Source organism: Maylandia zebra, linkage group LG7, assembly GCF_041146795.1.
Source record: "Maylandia zebra isolate NMK-2024a linkage group LG7, Mzebra_GT3a, whole genome shotgun sequence".
NCBI lineage: Eukaryota > Metazoa > Chordata > Actinopteri > Cichliformes > Cichlidae > Maylandia > Maylandia zebra.
The window spans coordinates 4,789,656-4,812,179 of NC_135173.1; the positions used below are offsets into that span (position 1 = coordinate 4,789,656).

Below are 22,524 nucleotides of genomic sequence, written 5' to 3' on the forward strand. Positions count from 1 at the left end.
GGCCAATGTTCCCTCTAAGCTGCGTGTGCGCGCAATTGCGCACTGCTGGCACGGTCTCTGCACACAGAAAATCTGCGTTGCGCACAAAAAAAAAAAAAAATCTAACCTGAATTGAAATTAAAATTAAAACTTTAACAATTCTGTTTTGCAGTGTTAGTCAGTAAGTGACAGTTGTTAGTTGTTTAGGAAAGGGGAAGTTTTAGGAGTGTTTTGAGATGTGAGAGATTTGCGTCATTTAGCGCAAATCTTGTGTAGTTAGTGTGTAGTGTAGTCAATAGTTTTGTTGTGTGTGTCAGAACAATGAGGCGACTGCTGAATGTTACAGGTGTTACACATCTCCTGTTGTCAGGCCTGCAGGTATCAGACTGTTGTTCTTCTTTATCTCATAGTGACAGAAATTATTTTTTGGAGTGGCACAAATAATTTGTGTGGCATCAAATTTGATGCAGAACAGCTGATTGTTCTGTAAATAGTTTGAAATGTTTGTTTAAAAAACACCTTGGCTGCATTTTTAGGTAAACAGCTGCAAAAAACTTTGTTGTTTGCATAACTCAGTTACTTTTTTGAAGAAGTAACTATATAATTAATTGCCCAACATTGGTCATTATATACTGTATTTTGCAGACAGAGTTACAGGACTCTCTCCCAGACCTCAGACTCATAATACAAGTCAGAGCTTTATTTAAAAAAAAAGAAAAAAGAAAGTTGTGTTTTCAAAATTGGAGTTCAAGTTATTTTTACTTCCAATAGTGTTAACATACTACACAGGTCATGAATAAGATTTTTTTAAATTTTCATTGCAAGTGGGCTAAAGCAGTTAATTAAAAGTAGCCTAACATAAATGTAAATGCTGTAATGTGATTATTTTAATAAACCATGTAACTTGGATGGATTCGATGCTGGCGTAACCACAGTGCACACGTCTGCTGTCGCTCACAGTGGTCCAAGGGACCGCTCAGGGAGTTTGTTCGCTCAGACACATGAAAAATTAGAGGGAACATTGCCTCTGGCACTTATTAATTTTACACTTGCTGCATAGGTGTTTGCTCAGTGTGTTTGTCGAAACAGTGTGTTTGTGCAAGATATTTCACACGAGACAAGAGTCATGTCCAGTTCTGGTTCGCCACTTATCTACGAGTCTGATTTAACCTGTTCAGCTATGTAGAAAGTGCAGCTGTTGGTCTCTGGATGGAGCCAGCAGCAGCGAAATGTCTCCCCCAGGATTGGATTGTAAGGTTTTTTCAGACCCTGTAAATGCAGATACACAGAGAAATGTTAGTGTCACTTTAAGCATCATCCAAAACAAAGAAGATTTATTTCCCAGATTAAACATCAAGCTACTTTAATTTTTTGTTATGCTACTGTTGAGCACAATTCTTAAGTAATAACTTGATTCTGTCCTGTTTCACGTAATAAGCAATATTATGGAGTGCAGCACCACTTATCCAGAGAGCTACAACAGACAGTTCTATAGATGTTATGCAATTACTCCAGCAGCAGAGCAAAGTTTTTGTTTGGTAGCCTTATGATGAGAGCTTCTCAAGAATTTATCAGTCTACAGTTTCACAAAAGTAGTCAGCTGAAAATGTGCTGAGCAATGCCAGATTAATCGACACACATTATCTGCTGGCTCAGATTCCCAGAAGCTCTGCTGCCACAGAGGAAATAAATTTCTAACCAGTGGGAAGTGCGTCCTGACATTTTTACAGCACAAATGGACCCTGAACAGAGACATTTGTCAAGCAGCCAAAAACTGCTAACACTTAGAAAATCTTCCAGTGGTACTGGTAAAGCCACATGATAGAGGTTGATGGGTTGTGCAAATCTATAACTGACTGATGAGTGTCCATTCAGACTTTAAAAATTTAGGAAACACTAAATAGTTGAAGCTTTAAGTTTTTAGTGATTCTGCTCTGATTCATGGTGAAATGTTATTTAAAAGATCACCGGCTTGTAGTATACAACATACTGCATTTTATTTAATAGTAGTGATGCACTGAAAAGCTTTCACATTACTTCTAAAAACAGATGTCACTGTAGTCTCTAACAGGCACTGAATGGATGTGCATCTTGTAATTAGGTTTGTCATACAGTACAGCTAATGTGATAACAGAACTATATAAGCTTGACTGGAGTGAACGTAGCTTACCTTGGGCTTCTTGTAAAAACCTGATAAGTACCACCTCAGCACCTGCTTGATCCGACCATATGCACTCTCTTCCAGTGAGGCTCTGTAGTGAAGAAACAAAAATAAAAAAAATAAAAAAGACATGCATACAATCTATAAATGCGGAAAAAAGAATCACCTGATTTCAAAAGACTATATTTTTTGTAAGTAATGGAAACAGAAGAGTGCAGTAAATTTTAAAATACATGGCTAAATATAAAGCAAACACACCACTTTGCATTATGTGTACAATGGGTATTATAATAAAGCACCACAAAACTTGGTGTTCAATGTGTCTTCCTCTAGATTCAAGGCACGTGTCTGTACTATAGTCAAACTCAGCCCATATTTTGCAAGCATGTCTGGAATGACTGCAGCCACTGCGGCTGTTATGCTACCTACCTGCATGAAACTCATGCTTGTTCTAACAGTATGTGTTTTGATCATTATAGTTGAACAGCTGCAGTTTTAAAGCACTTTGAAATCAGGTGATTCTTTGTGATACACCCTGTATGTTCTTAAGTGAAATCACTAAGATTTACTGACTGTGAGAGCAGATCTGCATGATAGTAGTAGTCAGACAGCTTGTCCAGGAAGGAGCGCGGCTCCAGGATAAAGGTTGGAAGCACCACCTTAGACAGGTCCATGCCTGGCCGCAGCTGCTTCAGCAAGCTCCAGATCAGGCCCTTGTTCTCCTCTGATACAGTCTCCACCTGGGATGCCTCGCCAGCCTAAAGGAACATGCACAGAGGGCAGGTAGTTGTGCGTAAGTAAGATTAAAAAAGTAATCAGGATGGCGAACAGAACTGCAAGGCAAACATAACAATCAGCCTCACCTCAGCCATCTCCTCTGTGCTCTGCTCTACATAGGCTGTGGCCTGTGGCCCGGGGGACAGCTCATCTGATTGGTCCACATCGCTCTCCTCCGTCAGTCTTCCACCGTTCTCATTGGCTGCAGCGTCCCAGTCGTCATGAGCTTCGCGCTCCGATTTATCTGAAAAGCCGTCATGCTCCATGTGGTGATTTCCCAGCAGCACTGTGTCATTCAACCTAGTGAACAGATAAGCAAACAGGTTACAACTACATTAATAATAATGATAAGCAGCCATTTTATCGCTGCTGTATGCCGGCTCTTGAATAGCCCTTGCAGAGGAGAAATCTGATAGCTTCTCACTGGCTTGATCTTTCAACTTGTGCATTATGATGCATAAGATCAAGTGACTTTTCAAAAGTCACTTGAGCCAAAGTTTTGATGACTGCCTTGCTAGTGGAGAAGTCTCTAAAGAACAAGAAATTACCTACCAAGAACATTACAGCTCTAAATGGCTTTTAACTGATGTCCTCTTGTATCCTCCTCACAGTTATGATGAGTATGTCTGCTACTTTAGAGACTATGGATGTTAATAACTTTGTTGACCTCAAGGGTTGACAGGACATCCAGATTACAAATCCTCACGTCCACATATCCCACCCCTTAAACATTAGGTTTGAATTTACGTGGCTACAATAAAGATGCACAAACAAGTTAATATATAAACATGCAAGTATTGTATATACAGACAATACTCAACTACCTGTAGGCTCTGTGCTTCAGCACATTCATTTTAAAACAACAATGGATATTACAGTAAAGCACCACTGCAAATGAAACACGTGCATTTTAACAGCGTGCACAAATTTTAAGGGCCCAAAAGTAATTGGACAATCGCCTACTAAGTATTTGTCAGCACACAATGTAAAACGATGAGTTTTTAGACTCACTGGGGTTTTGCCAACAAGATCATTTACAAACATGTAAATCAGCAGCACTCAGTCCTATGGCACACCTGCGCTGACTTTTTTATTGCCGTCAGCAGCAACAGCATGAGGAATTAGGTATACAGCAGATTTGTGTGTGCTCGGATTCACATGGAAAAACAGAAAAACAAACAAACAAAAAAATCCACATTATACAGCATTTTATTATCCACGTGATGATGCATAATATCTGCCTCACTCTCAATTAACTGCTCCATTTCACTAACTGAGAACCAGATACAAGCAAAAATCCCACATCAAGAAAGACAGATTCTGCTGGTGACTAAGACTGAAGATTTCACACCATTACCGACTACATAATTCCCCCCAAGATAACTAATTTGAGTGGTTTTTAAGGGTTAAGGATTACATTTTCCCAACAGTTAAATTCAGTCACAGAACTTGTACATGTACAGAACAAAAACAACATACAACTATCCAAACACATATGGTCTGTGCAGCAAATGCTTACACTAACCCAAAAATTAACTCGAGAAAATAATCATCTTAAACTTCATGCTGTGCCGAGTTAGTGTTTTCAAGCTGTGTGATTTTGCAATCGGCAATAAAAAGGCCCAGACCTCAGACCTGCTATCACTTAATCAGAAAAAAGGGAACAAAACATGGAAAACGAAAAAGAAGAAAGTCATACATCAGCTTGTGAACTGTCAAAGAAGGAACGAGGAAGAAGTGAGAGTGAGGGGCGGGAGGGAGAGATTTATGAGGTTGGTAGCTAAAAAGGAACAGCCTACAGCCATTTTACAATTCAGACAGTGGAAGTCTGTGGAGTGAGACTGCAGAGTCCTACATCATGCAAAATCAATGCCAGCAATTTCCAAAGCTTTGTTTCCTAACAAACATGAGCAACCGTTGGGACAGTGGAAAATAACTGCATTGTGCTGCAAGCTTCCACAAGAACATACAGTATTAGGATTGTGGTCACAGCATACAGGGAAATAGCCTGTCCAACAACAAAGATAGTTACAGGTTCAAAATGCCCCAGGGTTTGCCAAACCTGAACAGTCACATTCCAGCTAACGTTAATGTTACTTATTAATCCAAACACACCCAAAGGTAAATAAGCTTTCCTTACCTCAAAGTCTTAAAACATACAGACAAACTCTTCCTCAAGGATCAAAACACCACCAGTAAATCCAATCACAGATGCAGCCTGTCCTTGTCTCTTCTCCTGTGTGCGTGTGTGAATGTTTTCACTCTACTCCCTAAAAGAAAAAAAGGTGACGCTCTGTTTCTTCGACTCTGGCAAACCTGCTTCCTGAATGCGTGTGCATACGTGTGTCTGTGTGCATGCCTGCAATGGCTGTGCTGCTACCGTCTCTGTCTGGGTGGTGTATGGCTCATATTGTGCTCCATCTTCCTGCTCCTCTGTCAGTCATGTGACTGGTTGGGCTTTTGTGATTGGATGGGAGAGGAATTGGAGAGGAGGTAATGCTGGGATGGATGTCCGGAGGGAGGAGGTAAGAGAAAGGGGAGGTGTGAGGGGGAGTGAGGCTTCTAATGTTGGATGTAAACCATACACAAAAAGATCAGAATGAGGGCTACATAACCAATTAAACACACTTGGACCACATAGTTATACTGCAAATAGGATTTCAGCGGCAAACAGGGCACCTTATGATTTCAGCTATTGATTAACTTCATACAAAAGCCCCAACTCTGCTTTGTTTCACAGCAAATACTCAAAGTTGTATACTGATTACGCTCTATTGTGTGTAAGCTGTGAAATTAAGCCTATCAAGTCCAATGACTGTTTTTCATAGACATTGATCAAGTCTCAGAATACCTAATAATCATAGTTACTCTGACAACATAAATGGGAAATGGAAGGCATTTCCCACAATCCTCATTGTGGGAAATTGTGGGGGCGATCGTGGCTCAAGAGTTAGCAGTTCGTCTTGTAATCAAATCAAATCACTTTTATTGTCACATCACATGTGCAGGTACACTGGTACAGTACATGTGAGTGAAATTCTTGTGTGCGAGCTTCACAAGCAACAGAGTTGTGCAAAAATACAATAACGTAAAACAAGCAAAATATAAGATTGGCTAAATCTGAGACTAATAAATATATGTACAATATATAATAGTATATGCATTACTGGATGTGTATACTAAATATGTTTTTCTGCGTGTGTGTGTGTGTGTGTGTGTGTACACGTATTTTACAAATTAAATAGAGTAAACAATAAAATAAAATATATAAAAAATATACAGAGTTGGTTGAGACATGTGCAAAAGAGTGGCATTAATTGGAAGGTTACCGGTTCGAGCCCCGACTCAGACAGTCTCGGTCGTTGTGTCCTTGGGCAAGATACTTCACCCGCTGCCTACTGGTGGTGGTCAGAGGGACTAAGTAAAGCGCTATACAAATACAGGTCATTTACCATTTGTATCCTTCCCTTTTCCCCATTATACCCAGATCTCATCAAAATGCATTTTTTTAGCCACTTTCACAAGGTCAGACTGTATCCACTCACTCGAGCAAAATGCCAAAACTTTGCAGAATCCAATTTTCCAGCTTTATAAAGGCTGATAACACGTGAGTCACAAAGAAGGGCACAATCAGGACATGCTCAACAGACTCTGACATGTCACAACAGAAAACGCAAGGGTGGACTAACGATGGCTGCATGCCATCATATCCTGCTATTGTGCATGCTGGTAATGAGCCAGAATTATCGTTATTAGTTGTGCCCACACTTTTCCTATAGCACAATGCACTGCTTACTAAGAAAAATCTACATTAAATGCAGAGACTGCCACCAACAAAAATACATTTTTATTTTTTAAAATATAGTTTACACAACAGTTGAAGTCTATTTAATTTTTTCATTTTTTGGTTCTGGAAACTGCTTGGTTATGATTCAATGATGATTTAAAAATAAACTGTCCCAAACATTGTGAAGTTATCCAACGTTGGATTCAGCAATAATGTCTCCAGAGAATCCATGTTTCTTCATCCACTGTTCTGAGCTGACCACCAGAAAGCACAGAGGCTGTATGTGACACAGCATGGAAAAAGCCAGCCAAAGAGAGTAATGGTAAACGGCCTGTATTTGTATAGCGCTTTTACTAGTCCTCCCTAGGAACCCCAAAGCGCTTTACACACCCAGTCATCCACCCATTCACACACTGGTGGAGGCAAGCTACAGTTGTAGCCACAGCTGCCCTGGGGCAGACTGACAGAGGCGAGGCTGCCATATCGCGCCATCGGCCCTTCTGGCCAACACCAGTAGGCGGTAGGTGAAGTGTCTTGCCCAAGGACACAACGACCGAGACTGTCTGAGCCGAGGCTCGAACCGGCAACCTTCCGATTACAAGGCGAACTCCCAACTCTTGAGCCACGATCGCCCCTTGGGAGACCACAAATCCCAGTTGTGGTCAAAAACAGCCAAGCAATGACACATCAACCAGCATTTTATCATCCATGTGATGATGCATAATATCTGCCTCACTCTGCCTCAGTCCAATATTTCCAGTCTCTTCACTGCCTGCAAGTAGCTCTGAAAACCATGTCTGAAAAATGCAGCTCATTAAACAGTTTGATTCAAAAACTAAACACTAAACTAAACAGAGCACTATTTTGCCCCAGGTCCTAGTCCAGCAAAACTCTTATCTGTAAGGTGAGATCCTGCCCTCAGTTCAGCCAAGCATACCCAGGGGTATTTGTATTTGGTATAATGTTGTGTGAATCGTGATGAATCTATGGTTTCTTATAAGCCTAGCAGAGTTTTTAAATAAGGTTGATTACATACAAGTGCACTAAAAGTGACTTTTTTCCCTAGTTGCATTACAAAACTACGATAATTTAAAGAACAGACAGTTTGAAATCTCCTAGTTAAAAATGTATAGAGAATAAATAAAATAAATAAATAAAATCTGGATTTGACGTTCTTGGGCTTTAGCTGTTTTATCACATAAGTGAGAGTACCATGGGAATTTCTGACAGTGATATGAAAAACAAAATGGGGCAAATGGTCAACAATCAGAATCAGGATCAGAATACTTTATTAATGCCTAAGGAAATTATGCAAAGCGTGAATACAGGAATCATCGGTGATCCAATAACAACAAATTATAAAAGAAAGACTGAAATCAGTCATATGTCCGTGGATCTAGCTGTGTGAGTTTATGACTTACTGCAGCAGCTCTGTATCAGTGAGTGCCGTGGACTGCAGCAGGTTCAGTATATGGGAGGACTCTGAAGTCGTGCTGATATCTCCTTCTTTCCCAGCTTTGGCCGTCAGCTTGTAGAGGCTGGAGCAGCTCAGAGCCAGCTCCAGGGCATCCATCCAACACCGACCTGGAGAGCAGATTTTTTTTTTTTTAAGGGGAAGAAGGGTTGATCAGTTTGGTTGCATATATATAGTTTCATCAAACATGCAAGAAGCTGCACCTTCAGATGCCTCACCATCAGACTCAGATGCAGCTCTGAAGATCAGGTAGTTACTGGGTAGAGGCTGCGTGATGGAGCCAACGTTCTCTCCTTTGGGACCCTGAGGATATGGATCAAATACTGACTCATGCTTCATGTTGTGTATTCATGTTGCACCAATTGAAACAAATGGCTCTCCCAAGGGCCATGAGAATTATGCAGCACTAAACGAGATAATTATCATTTAGAAATAACATTTACGGTGAGGAAAATAGAAGACAGCCAGTTTCTTTTTAATACAACCACTAGGTGTCACCCAAGACAGATTTTTTTTCCCCACACAAAGTAAAATCAAATAAAATTATTACTACACAAACAAAAATAAAATCAGATTTAACTGTCTAAATACACAAAATATTAAATTGTCCTAATGCTGAGTGAACTTGTCAATTAAAATCTAACTGTTTTTGATTACATAATTTTAATTGGACAGAATAAACCTACAAATATGTCTGACCTTGACAGCCCAGATTGATTTATCCAGTGGGTGGTACAGCTTGAAGCAAAAGCCGTCCTTCTTGGAGGGTCTCTCGATCAGCTTGCATGCACTGAGCAGGATGGTACCCACCCAGTGATCTGTTTTGGGGGTCTTATAGATCAGAAGAACCCCAGGCTTCAAGGCACACCACAATCTGGTCCAACTTTTTAAAGAGCCACGGATCTAAAGAAGCATAAGGGATGAGAGTGGAAGCAATTTAGAGTACAACTAAATAAAGTAAAGAAAATGAAATATGTTAATTCACAACTGCAGCATATTAAATATTAAGAGCATTGAAAAGTAAGAGGGAAACTGGGAAGTCAATATGTAATGACATCAGTTTAACATCAAGGTTATTATTATCCTGGCTGTTACTGCAATAGTGTCACACCTTTAACCAGTTGGACATGATGATGACGCTGGGGTCCTTAAGTGCAGTGGACAGTTCTTTAGCTGCTCGCTTCTTCTCTTGCCTATAATTCTGCTTTTGGACCTTTAGAACATTATAAAAACAAAAGCAAACAATAATGAAAGATCAGAACTGAACAAAGGACTGATATCAAAGTTTTAACACTAGGTGGAAGCAGAGTCAAACTAACTCTAGCATTCAACATTCAAAGACTTAACATCAAAGGTAAACATTTAAATATTTGAATACTGCAATGTTTAAAATGAGCATGCACATGAGTCAACACAGCTGCTGACCATCTCAAGCAAGGATGTGACCTCTACCTTGAGCGACTCCTTCCGGGCCAGCTTCTCGGTGGGGGAGGGGCAGTCCTTCTCAACACCATTAAACATCCTGGACTCAGACTGGAGGCGGGAGTTAAGACAGAAAGGAAAGACAGAGTTAAATGATGGACAAATAATCCTGTTGGGAGGGATTTTAGTTTAAATAAATCTGTGGTTAATAAAAGTTTAAATAACCTTATTTGTTTTAGTTGGGAACGGCCCAATATTTTACTGTTTTCAAAGGTTTGTAAAGAGGGGTGGGTGGCCCTTTCAGTCAGCAAGGAAACTTGGCAGGCAGTCATTTGTGGCGCTTTGACCACACACCCACTAACTTCCTTGGTTAAACAACAAGGGGTGAACTGAAGTAAACAGACATTAGAATCACAGTGGTAAGTAATTTGCAATTTCACTGTGATGTGCAGTTACTTAACCACTTGTTCTATATGCACTAACCCAATATTATCATCGAGCCCACACAGGCATTCTGTAACATCCAAAGAGAAAGCCATTTTTCAAATGTGGTACACGACGACAATCCAGGGTAAATGACAACATGCGAGGGGAAGGCTATTCTCAGTATTTTGGGGTGACTTCAGGTTGGGAGACGCAGCTGTGCATGTGAATTATTGCACATATAAATAGGCAATCTTGCAAGACGAGGCAAAGCGACATGAGGAGAGGAGACGAGACAGGACTATTACCCACTGCCACTGGAAATGTTTATTTACCACTCCTAATTCATATTTATAAGGGCGGAGACAGATAGGATAGTTAGCACTAATACAACATAAACAGCACCGGGGCAAAATAGGTCTGGGAGTCAAATACATGGCTTGTGGTCCTAAGGACACAGTTCCCACCACTGGCCTGAGATTTCAAATCCCACAGTTTTATATTTATTCTTGTTGTGTTGGTGCTGTTTAAACACAATGTAAAATTTTCCCTTCCTATTTTTTAGTGACCCATTTGTTAACCACCCCCTGAAAATAAGCCTAAACAGCTGCTGGATTTCCCTATGATAAAATTCTCACAGATGTCTCATTCTGCTACTACTATGAGCAATCAGAGAGAACTAGTCATTACAAAAGGCAACAGTGTGCTCTCACCCAATCAGACATTAATAGTCAACTGTTGAGGACCTGCCCAATCAGGAACTGAGTTCTTACCTTGCTGCCTGGTGATAAGACAGGACTAAGTTCATTACTCAGCATGGAGAGACCGTTCCTGTCTGTCTCACTGCCTGGTGGGAACCCACAATACACAGTCACATATAAATGAAAAAAACTTGCTGACAAACAATTAAAGCATGGCAGTGCACAAAGCAGTTAAGAAAGAGCAGCTGAGGTTTGCTGATTAATATGGCATAAGTATGTTTCACCACAGTGCGCCATACTTTCCCAGACACTGGAATCCACTATTTCACAAAATATCACGTTTTGTCACTTGTGACATCTTGACCTTGTACCTGGGCTGAGGTTGTAGAAGTCGTTGTCTCCTCCATAAGAGAGGTTCCTGGTGAGGGTGCGGGGATCAATTTTGGGCGGGGAGGTAGCACTGGGGCACAGCGAATACCTCCGATGAAACAAATTCTCCTCCTTCATCCTGGCGGCCTGCTTCTCCTCTGCAGGGGAGAGACGCATAAAAGAAAAAATGGAGACAAGGTAGATGTAAAAAGGATGGAAGAAAAAGATAAAGAAAGAAATCTGTAGCTAGAACAAAAGGGAACTTTCAAGTTCTGAGCCTGCATGCATTAGTTCAACCAATATTTTCATTTACCAATAGTGAAATATCCTGTCTTTACAGATCCCTCTCTTTTGAATCTGATCTTCAACCCGTTTCACTGACTCTCAAACTCCATATTTATTCACTTCTTCTCTCCGTCTATGTCAATCCATAAGAGCCCCCACCCTTTCACTTGTCTCCTACACTAACAAAGACCTACTGTACGAGGACATGTAAGCCTGTTCACATAATGGCACTGTGCATGGCAGTGACAAGCAGTTCACACTGTGTATTGTCAGAGTAAATGACAGATGGAAGCCTCAAGAAAGTTCAGTTAGTCTGACCACAGACATCTACTGTGTCCAGCCACACAAACGCTATTCTTATTTTCCCCATTTCAAAAACACAGCTTCATCAGTCCTTCCCTAGATATCCACAAAGAATTATCTTCTAAACAGTTGCACATTTCCACCCACAAAAAGGGACAAATGCAGCAACTGCACATGTGTACAGGATCAAGCTTTAGCTCTGTAGCTTCAAGTCGTTGTTGTGCTGTTGTTAATTTATAGCAGTGGATGAGTCATACTTACAGACCACCAAGCCCACATAAAGAAAAAAAAAAAAAAAGCACACACACACACACACACACACACACACACACACACACACACACACACACACACACACACACACACACACACGAATCTATACGGGTGTACACATGCTGTATGCATGCCCTGTTTTCGCCACCACTGAGCTCAGAAACGATTGACAAGTTGCAAACTATTCTTAGCACGTTATTAACGGCTGCTGAGGGTCACAGCAGTTTCCAGAAAGATCGTTTTACTCAACCAAATAGATGTCGAGCTGATCGTAGCAAATCAGAGCGGACTGTAAAACAGGCAGAGCGGAACCACCTGGGTCTGTCTGAGCAGCTACACTCTGTCCCACTCAGATCAATATAATCCCATTCATTTTCTCTCAGTATGCAAACACATACAGTAGACTCCCCACCTACATAGCGGTCTCGCCTACAAGCCTCCAATTACAACACTGAAGAACAACAGATTATATAAAATTCATTCAAAGAATGTTTTCACAGACTGATTCATCTTTAACTCTCCCACGTTATTCCACTGTGATTAGACACATGCAGGTGCAGCAGGAGAAAATGTACATATAGGTATTACAGACTCCACCGATTCACCTGAATCTATAGAAATGAGTAAAACTGGAAATTAGATTAAGTGCTGGAGAACTACTTGAGGACCTCCCGCTACAAGTGCATTCTCGCACATATTAAAAATACAAAAGCATTCACATCCGCGTGCTCGTCAAACCACTCCCTACTTCCCTCTATTGCCTATTCTGCACCACTGACTCATTCCTTCAACCTCTTGACTCCCTGCTGCTTTCTAATCATTCAATCTCTTCTACTCACTTTTTCCCCCACCTTTGCATCATCGCTCTTTCAAAAAAAGCAGGTATGAATGAGCAAGACATGACACAGAAGAAGATCAATTCAACAAGAAGCTTTTTTTGTCCTTGTGGGTCAGAGCTATAAATAGCTAATGTTTTGCTGCAGTGCATGCGTGCATATGTAGTACACCGCTGAACCCTGAGTGGGGTGCAGACTGCATGGAAAAGAGCTTGAAGCTTGAGCATTACACAACAGCAAAACACAATGGCCTGCCATGCTGCATGGTGATGGACACACACACAGTATTAATACCACTTACAGTACATCCCCCGAGTCAGACTAATATGTAGGCAGACATGAATACTGACAGGACAAACCAATCGCAGCTAGCTCTCACTGTTGCAGGGAAGGATTAGTTAGGAAAAAGACTTGAGTATGAGGACAGTGGCAGAGCAGACGGAGCATGGGTGTGGCATCCTTGCATGTTTAATGTGTTTGTTCATGTCACCCTGTCAGTGAGGCATATATGAAACAGTAGTGCTAATGTGTGTTTCTTCAATGAAGCAAGTTAAAAAAAAAGGAGAGAGAGAGAGAGAGAGAGAGAGAGAGAGAGAGAGAGAGAGAGAGAGAGAGAGAGAGAGAGAGAGAGAGAGAGGCTACGCATACGTGACTGCATGCGCGCCTGCCTTGCTGCTGCAAACTGAAGGGAGGATTACATCTGCACATGATGTAGTGCCAAAGGAGAGATAAAAGGCTCCTCTCCAACAAGCAACTCCAGCACTAGCGCTGAGGCACTGTGATTTTACACAAAACACCCAAATAAGTTAGGAAAAGCATTCTTTTCATTCACTTGTATAAAAAGACACAAAAGTATCAAACCAAAACACTGACCGTATTTATTCTTTAGAAGGTTCCAGTAAGGGCCAGCATATGACCTCTCAGACCCCTTTAAGACACTCTATCTGAACACAGCAGGAATCAAAGCGTTTATAGTTGTTCTGAGAAGCAGTTGGAACGAGGCTAGTGAGGTTGGAGTATTCTTCAAAGGGAATTTATACAATACTAATAATCACTGATATGCACTGGGGTTCTCAAGTTACTTCTGGCACGATGACAAAAGTTTACAGAACACATATCAAAACTTCTTTCAATAACAATTTTAAAAACATTGAAGGGAATTATTACTAAATTCCCTATAAAAAATAACAACAAACAAACAAGTGCATTGGGTAGATCTGCCCACTGCCTTCTCAGTGGAAAGAGAGAATGCAAGGGGGGTTTTTTTTTTTGTTTTTCTTTTGGGGGTTTTTTTGTGCGTACACATAGACACACGCACGCATTTGCCATTTACACCGAATGCTCGTTTTATTTTACAGTAAGCTTACCCACTGCTGGTGCACTTCCCTAGTCCACTTCTCTATTCTCATTTCACTTTTTTCTTCCTCTTTAGTCAATAGGTTGGTATACTTACAAAAAAATACAAGTACAAAACACAAAGACAAAATAAACACCCTCCCAAATGTAACTGAAAAAAATGAAAGGAAGAAAAAAATCCATTAGTCTGGTTGATGTGCACTTGCTGCATTTCAGCACAAAATGCTAAGCTCTGATTGACATGCAGGCCAGCTTCCCCTTGCCCTTCAGAAGTACTAATGCCACAAATCAGTGGCATTAGTACTGTATCAGTGTGAGCAACACACACTGATACAGTATTTCAGAGACAACAGACAAAATGTCACAGGATCAGAACCCATGAGAATACAAAGGCAAAGGGTTTTCTTCACGCTTAGCCAGTTCTAACCCTTGACTGACCTTCATTATACTTGAACACAGCACGCAACTCACCTCTTAACACTCACCGCACACAACGCAAAGTTTGCCAGGCAAGGCTAACATGAGGTTCAGTTATCACAAATGCTACACAGGTGCTAGACTAATATTTACACACTAATATCAACATCTTGTGGAAAAGATAAGAGTAAGGTAACAGCACCAGGCCAGTCAATGACACATATTCCAGTGTCGTACATTAACCTTAAACTAAGAGAAGGACAGATTAAAAGAAAACAACAACAACAGAAGAGTCTGACCCACAGTTACCTTGTTGAGATGAAAGCACATGAGGCCTGTTTGTTTTTAGTAATCACGCCTGGGAAGGCAGGGGAGTGGAAGACGTATACATGTTCTAACCTGTATGTTATTCATTTGCTCGACTGATATAACAACCATGAATCGCACATAGAAGTCTCAATGTGCTCACACAATGCATTTTCAGAAATTATCTGCTCGGTTTTCCAGTAGCCACACGCTTTGTTTTTTAAGTGACAAGAGATCCTGTAACTTACTTGCAGTTTGAGAGAAATTGTAAAGTTTAACTTCTTTTACTATGAACACGTTATTCTTCAATTAAGGAAGTTACTCAGTTGTCATTCTTAGAAAGAAAACCAGAACTGGCAAAAAACCTGTATTGGTAGGTCACACTTTGGAAAAAAACTGGAACTCAGATTTAGCCAAGAAAATTGCAACTGGTCCAAGCTCTAGTTTACGGCATGTTAAAAAAAAAGAGTAAACATTCCCTGACATAGACTGGTGACGTGTGCAGGATGTAACATACCTTTTGAATATGACAACTGGGATAGGCTCCAGTGTCCTGTGACTCAGAACAAACAGAAGTTAATGCAAATACTTCTTGGATAGATTCAGCTTATGCCAGCTACACTGAGAACTGCATGTCACCAGACACAGAGATACACCTTAAATTTCACAACTTAAGAGTGGCCAGTCAACAACACTAGCAGCTACATTATTAGAGAAGGAAAAATGTTTCTGGAATTAATAAAATGAAATAGCCAAAATTCAACACAGACACATACAACAGTGGTTCGACCCACTGATGAAGGACACTGTGGAATGGTGTTCTTTTAGCTGTGTTCAGATTAAAAACAAAGCTTCTATTTTGGTCCATATAACTTCCAGTAATCTTAAATTGTATTCCAACACCTCAACACACATTGGCCCTGCTATGTGCCAGAGCCTCAAAATGCAGAAAGCCAGCATCAAACCAGCTGTTCTTAATACGATGGCACAGATTAAGTCCATACACTCCCCCATCTTTCCATTGCTCTATCCATCCTCCCTTCACTGCCCCCAGCCATGTTAACCGTCATTTTCCTGTAACAACTGGATGACCACATGACCTAGATGTATGAGCCGAACATAACATGCACTGACCTTTTTTTCTTTTACTCCTGCTTAGGGACTGCTCAAAAAGTTTATATTCCTATTATTTGAAAAGAACATGTATAATTTCTCATCCTCAGCCACATCACATGAAAAAAAAAACACTGCTTAAAAACTGTCATGAAAGATGGTGAGGTATAAGGTCACATTTTGTCCAAATTCATTCTGCATATTCAACAAAAGTGAGAAGAAAAAGTTATTAAAGAAAACAAAAAACTCCTTAAATGTTGCAAAGCTTAGATTTAAAAGCGCTCTGTAATTTCCATCCTCAACTACAAGCTGACCCGGATATTTCAGCATCAATCAAGCATGTTTAAAATATATATATATATATATAGTCAATGGTCAAAAGCTTCACGAACATTTAGAACTTCTTCCTGAATACAAAACACAAGGGTGCCTTAGAAACTGCTGATAACTACACACTGACTCTTTAAACAAACAATTTTAGCTATTGTGTTTAACAGCACATGAGAAAGGTAGAACTACTGCAGGTCTTCTGTCACTGTAGGAAACAAACAGAGACAGTCTAATTTTGTAACTGTGGGAGGATGTGTGGTTTAGTGTTCTATTCTGAGTGTTGTGGGGGTGCTGGCATATTTTAAGGAACTGAAATGGAGAAAATGCCTCCCAACCAGATTTCCCATCTGATCTTACCTTAAATGGGAAAGTCCACTTCGGTCTATAAAAGACTGGGGTGGTCCCTACCCTATTTTAAGCAGCAAGGTGAACAGTTGCACCCTATGGTAGTATTTTATGTGCTTATATTATTCTTCCCGATCACTTCAGTTTATGTTAAGGTCGGGAAAGCTATCAAACATTATAAGTTATTTCCCTGGCCTGCTAAGAAGGGCTTAGGATTTGCCAGTTAGTCAAAGAGTTTCAAATGTTCCCAGTGCTTCAGGTTAGACTAGCAGAACATCAAACCATGATAAACACAATTTAGAACAGAGGCTTCTGTCATGAAGGAGTAAAGAAGACCAGGAGTCCCTACAAAGGGGATGGCTGCAAACTTTAGAGACTTAAGAAAGATTAACCCAATAGATTTATCTGTAAATTGAAATTGAACCACTTTTTTGGTTTTATCAAAACAACTACAGATCCAAAACATATTCAGTGTGAAAAGTCAGACTCAGGCCAACAATCGCTTTCCACATTTCCACTCTTTTCACAGACGTATTATTCTATAGAAAAACGTAACCTCTACCGACCTCTACCTTTCAAAACAACAAGTAAATTAACCCTGTCTTCTTGTTGCTTAGTGTGGATGTGTGTGCATGCACGTGTTTTTAACATGACTGATTAAAAAAATAAATACATTTAAAAAATAATCATCACAATAATTCAAAGAAACGAGGTGTCTAGAGAACACTAACTAGCAGTTATTTCTTTTCAGAAACTCCAGACTGACATTATACAAAAACAATTGCAGTTTTTGTTTTTGCTTTCACAGAATAAGTCTGACTAAGAAAGCAGGTCCTAAGACACACACTGGAGCCATATTTGACCTGGCAGACAGATCAAGCCAGCTGGCTCCATATATGCTGGATCCAGGCCAGGGGATGCAGTGTGTGAGAAGTAGCCTTGGGCCAGCCTTGATGGAGAGAAAAAAAAAAAGTGGACATCAACAATCATGCAAACGTATATGGACATGTGCATGTAAACAGAGGGCCTAGCTTACTATTTCAACTGTCAGACAACCTCAATAATTGACTGTGACATGCTGCAGTCTTGACTTTGACTTGTTCTGACACGCTCTCCCTTGCTTTCTTTTTTCTGATGTTCCTCCTCTTGAAGCTCATGTACAATGCTGCTTTAGCATGATTAAGGATGTTGCTGGTGACGGTGAGACTAACCTGACATATTAATGGATCTAAAAAAGTATGTGAAAATTAACATCTGCAGATTGACACCTCAATAAGGTACGTGCCCCAGCACATACAACACAAACACACTAACAAAATAACTCAAACATGATTAAGGCCGACTAGGAGAGAAGCCACGTGCAAAGATAATGAAGATTTATTTTAAAGAACGAAAACAATCATAGCATTTTAGAGACGCTAAAAAGGTTCACTTCAAGCCCTCTTTAAGTAGCGTTCAAGTTTTACCGCCTTATGTACAAATCCTTCTGTTCAATCTTGTGCCATTTAGTTTCTGCTGTTTGTAAACACCGGACTTTCACTCATCATAACTAGCACATGTATTTTAAGATATCTGTGTGTGACCTATTAAAAAAAAAAAAAAATACAAATAACTTAAGTGAGAACTACGCCCAACAAGCTGTGTTGGGAAGGTTACTTTTAAAATGTATTCCACTACAGATTACAGAATACATGCCCCAAAATGTATTTTGTAACATAATCTAGGGCTGCTCGATTATGGCAAAAATGATAATCACGATTATTTTCACTGAAATTGAGATCTTGATTATTTGACGATATTTATTTAACCCTTTAAGACCTACTATAGAACCAAGTCCGCCAGAGCTTATATTATTTTTTTACATGTTGTAGTGCCATTTGTGGGAGCATTTCAAGTTGCTATACAACTGTTATAGCCCATATTTTAATAATATGTATGCATTAAGTCCATAGTAACTACATTAATTGCAAAAAAGTGCAATAAACTACAAAAAAATTGAAAATCGTTTTTGTTTTTTTACATATATATTTCTACTTGGAGAAATTTAAGAGGCTTATCCCTCAAAACTTTAAATACAAAAAAGTTGCAAAAAATAGTTTACAACAACAGGAAATTTATTTTGAGTGTCTTCATAGTTTTATTTTGGCGATGCAGCAATTTTTATATACTGCAGGAAAAACAAAAAACAATCCTATGATGCAAATTTGCAAAGAAAACAGCAGGTGCATCAAAATAAACTATTTCCAGCAGTGCAATTCGAGTTCTAAGCATCCCAGCAACTATTCAGAAAAGTCAAACATGACCAGTATAGGCTTTTAAGGCCTACAAGTAAAGAACTACATTTTCCACGAAAATGACATCACTTCCGGTTTCGGGCAGGAAATGGCGGACATGCGATAGTTCGCGCTGATGTCTGTTTCACTGTGGGAAGTGTTAGGAACAGCTGATCGGATCAGCAAAGCGTGTTTCTGGAATATTATGTTTTTGTTCCTGCAAACGCTTTTTATGCAATTTTTGCAAAGCTTTATGTGGAAGGAAACTGTGACCGAGGACAAGCTGATGGCATCAGATGTAAGTACAACTCCTCTGGTTTCATATGCAAAACAAATTATTGCGCTAGCTTACGCGGTTCCGGTTCTACAGGGATTTAAAAATAGTTACACAAAACGGAGCGTGCTGCTCTGACCGGCTAAAGGGTTAACAATAACAATGTATTGAATAATGACTTTAAAAAATAATATAAAATAGTGTGCAACACCACTGAAGTTTTTTTTTACCTCTCTTTTCAACCAACGGCAGTCACTCTCCTCTCCAAATAACTTCTGCTTAGCTTTCCGAGCTTCCCTCGGGTCCTCTTAATCAGCGGTCTCCAACCTTTTTTGCGCCACGGACGGTTTATGCCCGACAATATTTTCACGGACCGGCCTTTAAGGTGTCGCGGATAAATGAGGGAGGGGCTAATAATCGGCTCAGTCATTTTTAATGATCATTGAAAGCCCAGATCGTAATCGTGATTAAAATTCGATTAATTGAGCAGCCCTAACGTAATCCATTACGTTACTCAATGAGAGTAATGTATTCTGAATACTTTGGATTACTTAATATATTATCATGCTTTTTACAACTACATGAATGTACTATTGCTGTGTGAATTATTACTTTTACTGAAGGTTACTCGCCATACCAATAGCAACTAGATTTTTAAATCTTAATATAAAATGAGTGACAGTAGGTGGACATTAGGTAAGGCTGCAGTTTTTGCAGCGATCTCGTATAGAAAACTATCCGTATATAAAACAGGTCCGCGGCTCCAAACCGTAGTAAAGGGATCTCTGGCTAATACGTCGGGTTCATGTCGGGCTCGTAGCTGAAAACTAGCTTTACTTTGTTGTCTGGGTCAACTTGTGTTGAAAGGCTGCTCCAAAGGAACTTATTGTTTCGGAGAAAAACACGAAAAAAGTGTACAATCGAGTTTTAAGCTTACTTACAACTTGCCTAATCAGGCACAGTCTTTTTGGCTGCAGTGGTTATTATTATATTTACATGCTTCCATCTCCCGCTTCTGGTCGGTGACAACTTGTACTTTTCCACTCTCCTTTTTCGCCCTCCCTTGCGCTCACAAACACATAACAGGTATGGCAGTGCAGTCTCCCTGCAGCACGGACTACACTGCCCATGAAGCTACATTCTTTAGGGCAATGTAACACTCTGCCTATTGCCTTCATATTAAATTATTTTTGTGAATAACTTTTAAAAATATTTCTTCACGTCATTATGCAAGCCGCAAGTAGTGGTGACATGGGCCACGAGATTGAGACACAGGCATTAGAGCGTCTTAATGCGTGTTTTGTTTGGGGCGTGGAAACCAAAAATAGAGAGGGCACAGCCGAACATATGAAACAGGAAAATACCGCCGTGTAAGCTCTTTATATCAACAAAGTAACTGTATTCTGAATACCACCTTTTTAAATGGTAACTGTAACGGAATACAGTTACTCATATTTTGTATTTTAAATACATAACGGCGGTACATGTATTCCGTTACTCCCCAACACTGCCAACATGAGATTGCATTGGTAATCCACAGATGCTATGTGTATTACCTGTGCCTACGTGTTATAGCTGTGTGTGTTGTCACCATATGGCAGTGTGCATATGGAGCTGGTAATATGTGCTACTTTTGTTGTCTGTGCTGGTGTTGCTACGTTAGCTTGGCCCGTGCTACAGAGAACATCTTTTTAAGTCATAATAGACAAAGAATCTTTCATCGAGTTAACACTCAACTTCCCAAAACCCCTCTCAGAATAGCCATCAAAGTTCAACAATGAATCCTGCATATCTAGCATAGTTGGGCTGCTAACATAAAACCTGGTGGGTGATGTTTTCAGTCACTGGGAAGATTTGCTTGGGGGAGATACTGTACTGTACTTTACCAGCCTTTGCTAGCAAGAGCCATTTCAGGTTGATACAATGCCAGACTATGTCTGGGAAGAAGATGGGTCAACAGCATTTTACTTTGAAACTACAGGACCAACCCCAGTTTTAACTGTCCTAATGTCTTAAGATGGAATGCAAAGGCCAAATGCTTTGTTTTTTCTCCCTTCCTAATAAAGCAGGGTGAAATGAGTGAAGTGAAACAATGCTGAATGTTCTTTACCTTGTTGCTAAAGGAGGGATGTCAAACTCATTTTACATCTTTGATCTTAAGTGGTCCAGATCAGTGAAATTCTCCTTTCTGTCAATATCAGTAAGTAAGCTTAATCCCTGAGATATGTTTTGTATAAGAAAAATATGTGCAATTTTAACCTTATATCTCAGTTTTCAACCTAATATAGAAACTGTTGTATTTAAAAAAAGAAGAAAAAAAAAGAAATATGTCAGCACAACTCTTTGGGCTTAAATGTTGACTGTAATATAATTATAAAGCATGAAGGTTTTGTTAATTCGCAGAAAATAGGTTTTTTTAAAAGTTTTGACCCATTGTAATAAAGATACATTTTTATAATTGATTATTTTTTCCTGTCATTTAATCTATTACTAAATTCCTTTTATGTAGTTTGAACAATCATGGGGAGAGAATTTAATTGTAGAGACTGAGCAAGGAAAATTTCACCCCCTGGACCTTATGTTTGACACCCATGGTCTAAAAGCTACAAAAACACTTGAGTGTAGTTAAGTTTAGTGTGCTGTGTGGTAGTAAGTATGATAAAACAAGTAAAAAAAGCAATGGGTGCATAATTATTGATAATAAACGGGATAAGAAGTACAGACAAAAAAAAAATGACCCCACATATTAACACATATGTATTCTATATTTAATCTAAACTCTGGCTATGGGAAGCCAAGCCTCCACCACTGCAATCTTATAACCTAGGTCCTTCTTCACATTGTTAAATGAAAACTAAAATAAAAAAAACTAAAAAAAACAAAGTCAAAATATGCAGTTCAAATGAGAATGAATTTATTGTCAGTGGCATTCTAATCATATCTGTCCTTGCCTTCTGTTCAGTTCCAAGTCTCTGCATTTCTATTCCAAAAAAAGAACTAAAGCCATGAAAAAGCAGTCAGTGTGAGCCAATTTTCTTATCCCTTTGCATCTTGAATTAAATATTACTGCACCACAAATTAGATACAGTCTTTTGCTCTACTTCAACTTGCTGTGGTGAATTAAATGCCCTGCAGCTTTAGAACAGCATTTTTATAGCACCAAACCCTTTTCTGTACGAAAAGGTAACGATAAGCTGTAAGAAACCTCAAAAATTAAATGAAGAAAAAGATAAGCCAGCCTCAGTCGCTAATTTGTGCAAAACAGTGTTCTTATCTTGCACCCAAAAAATGTGCACACTAACTTTTTTTTGGATTCATTT

The 22,524-nt window shown here is 39.6% G+C and overlaps 1 protein-coding gene across 4 annotated transcripts in view; it reads right to left on the reverse strand.

Moving 5' to 3' along the window:
• The window catches only part of osbpl5 (oxysterol binding protein-like 5), a 50,285-nt gene that overhangs the window by 10,215 nt on the left and 17,546 nt on the right, over positions 1–22,524 (reverse strand). The window contains exons 1-12 of one of the 4 annotated variants that reach the window (XM_004570819.5): positions 11,407–11,426; positions 11,096–11,251; positions 10,797–10,870; positions 9,631–9,711; positions 9,290–9,391; positions 8,878–9,081; positions 8,397–8,481; positions 8,126–8,288; positions 3,004–3,217; positions 2,714–2,898; positions 2,150–2,231; positions 1,150–1,248 (exon numbers count right to left, since the gene is read on the reverse strand). In XM_004570819.5, coding sequence (XP_004570876.1) covers positions 1,150–1,248; positions 2,150–2,231; positions 2,714–2,898; positions 3,004–3,217; positions 8,126–8,288; positions 8,397–8,481; positions 8,878–9,081; positions 9,290–9,391; positions 9,631–9,711; positions 10,797–10,870; positions 11,096–11,231 — 1,425 coding nt within the window. In that variant the 5' untranslated portion in view covers positions 11,232–11,251; positions 11,407–11,426. Of the gene's footprint in view, positions 1–1,149; positions 1,249–2,149; positions 2,232–2,713; positions 2,899–3,003; positions 3,218–8,125; positions 8,289–8,396; positions 8,482–8,877; positions 9,082–9,289; positions 9,392–9,630; positions 9,712–10,796; positions 10,871–11,095; positions 11,252–11,406; positions 11,427–22,524 lie in introns of those variants that run through there. The other 3 variants (XM_004570818.4, XM_076885598.1, XM_076885599.1) reach the window with 3 other exon arrangements.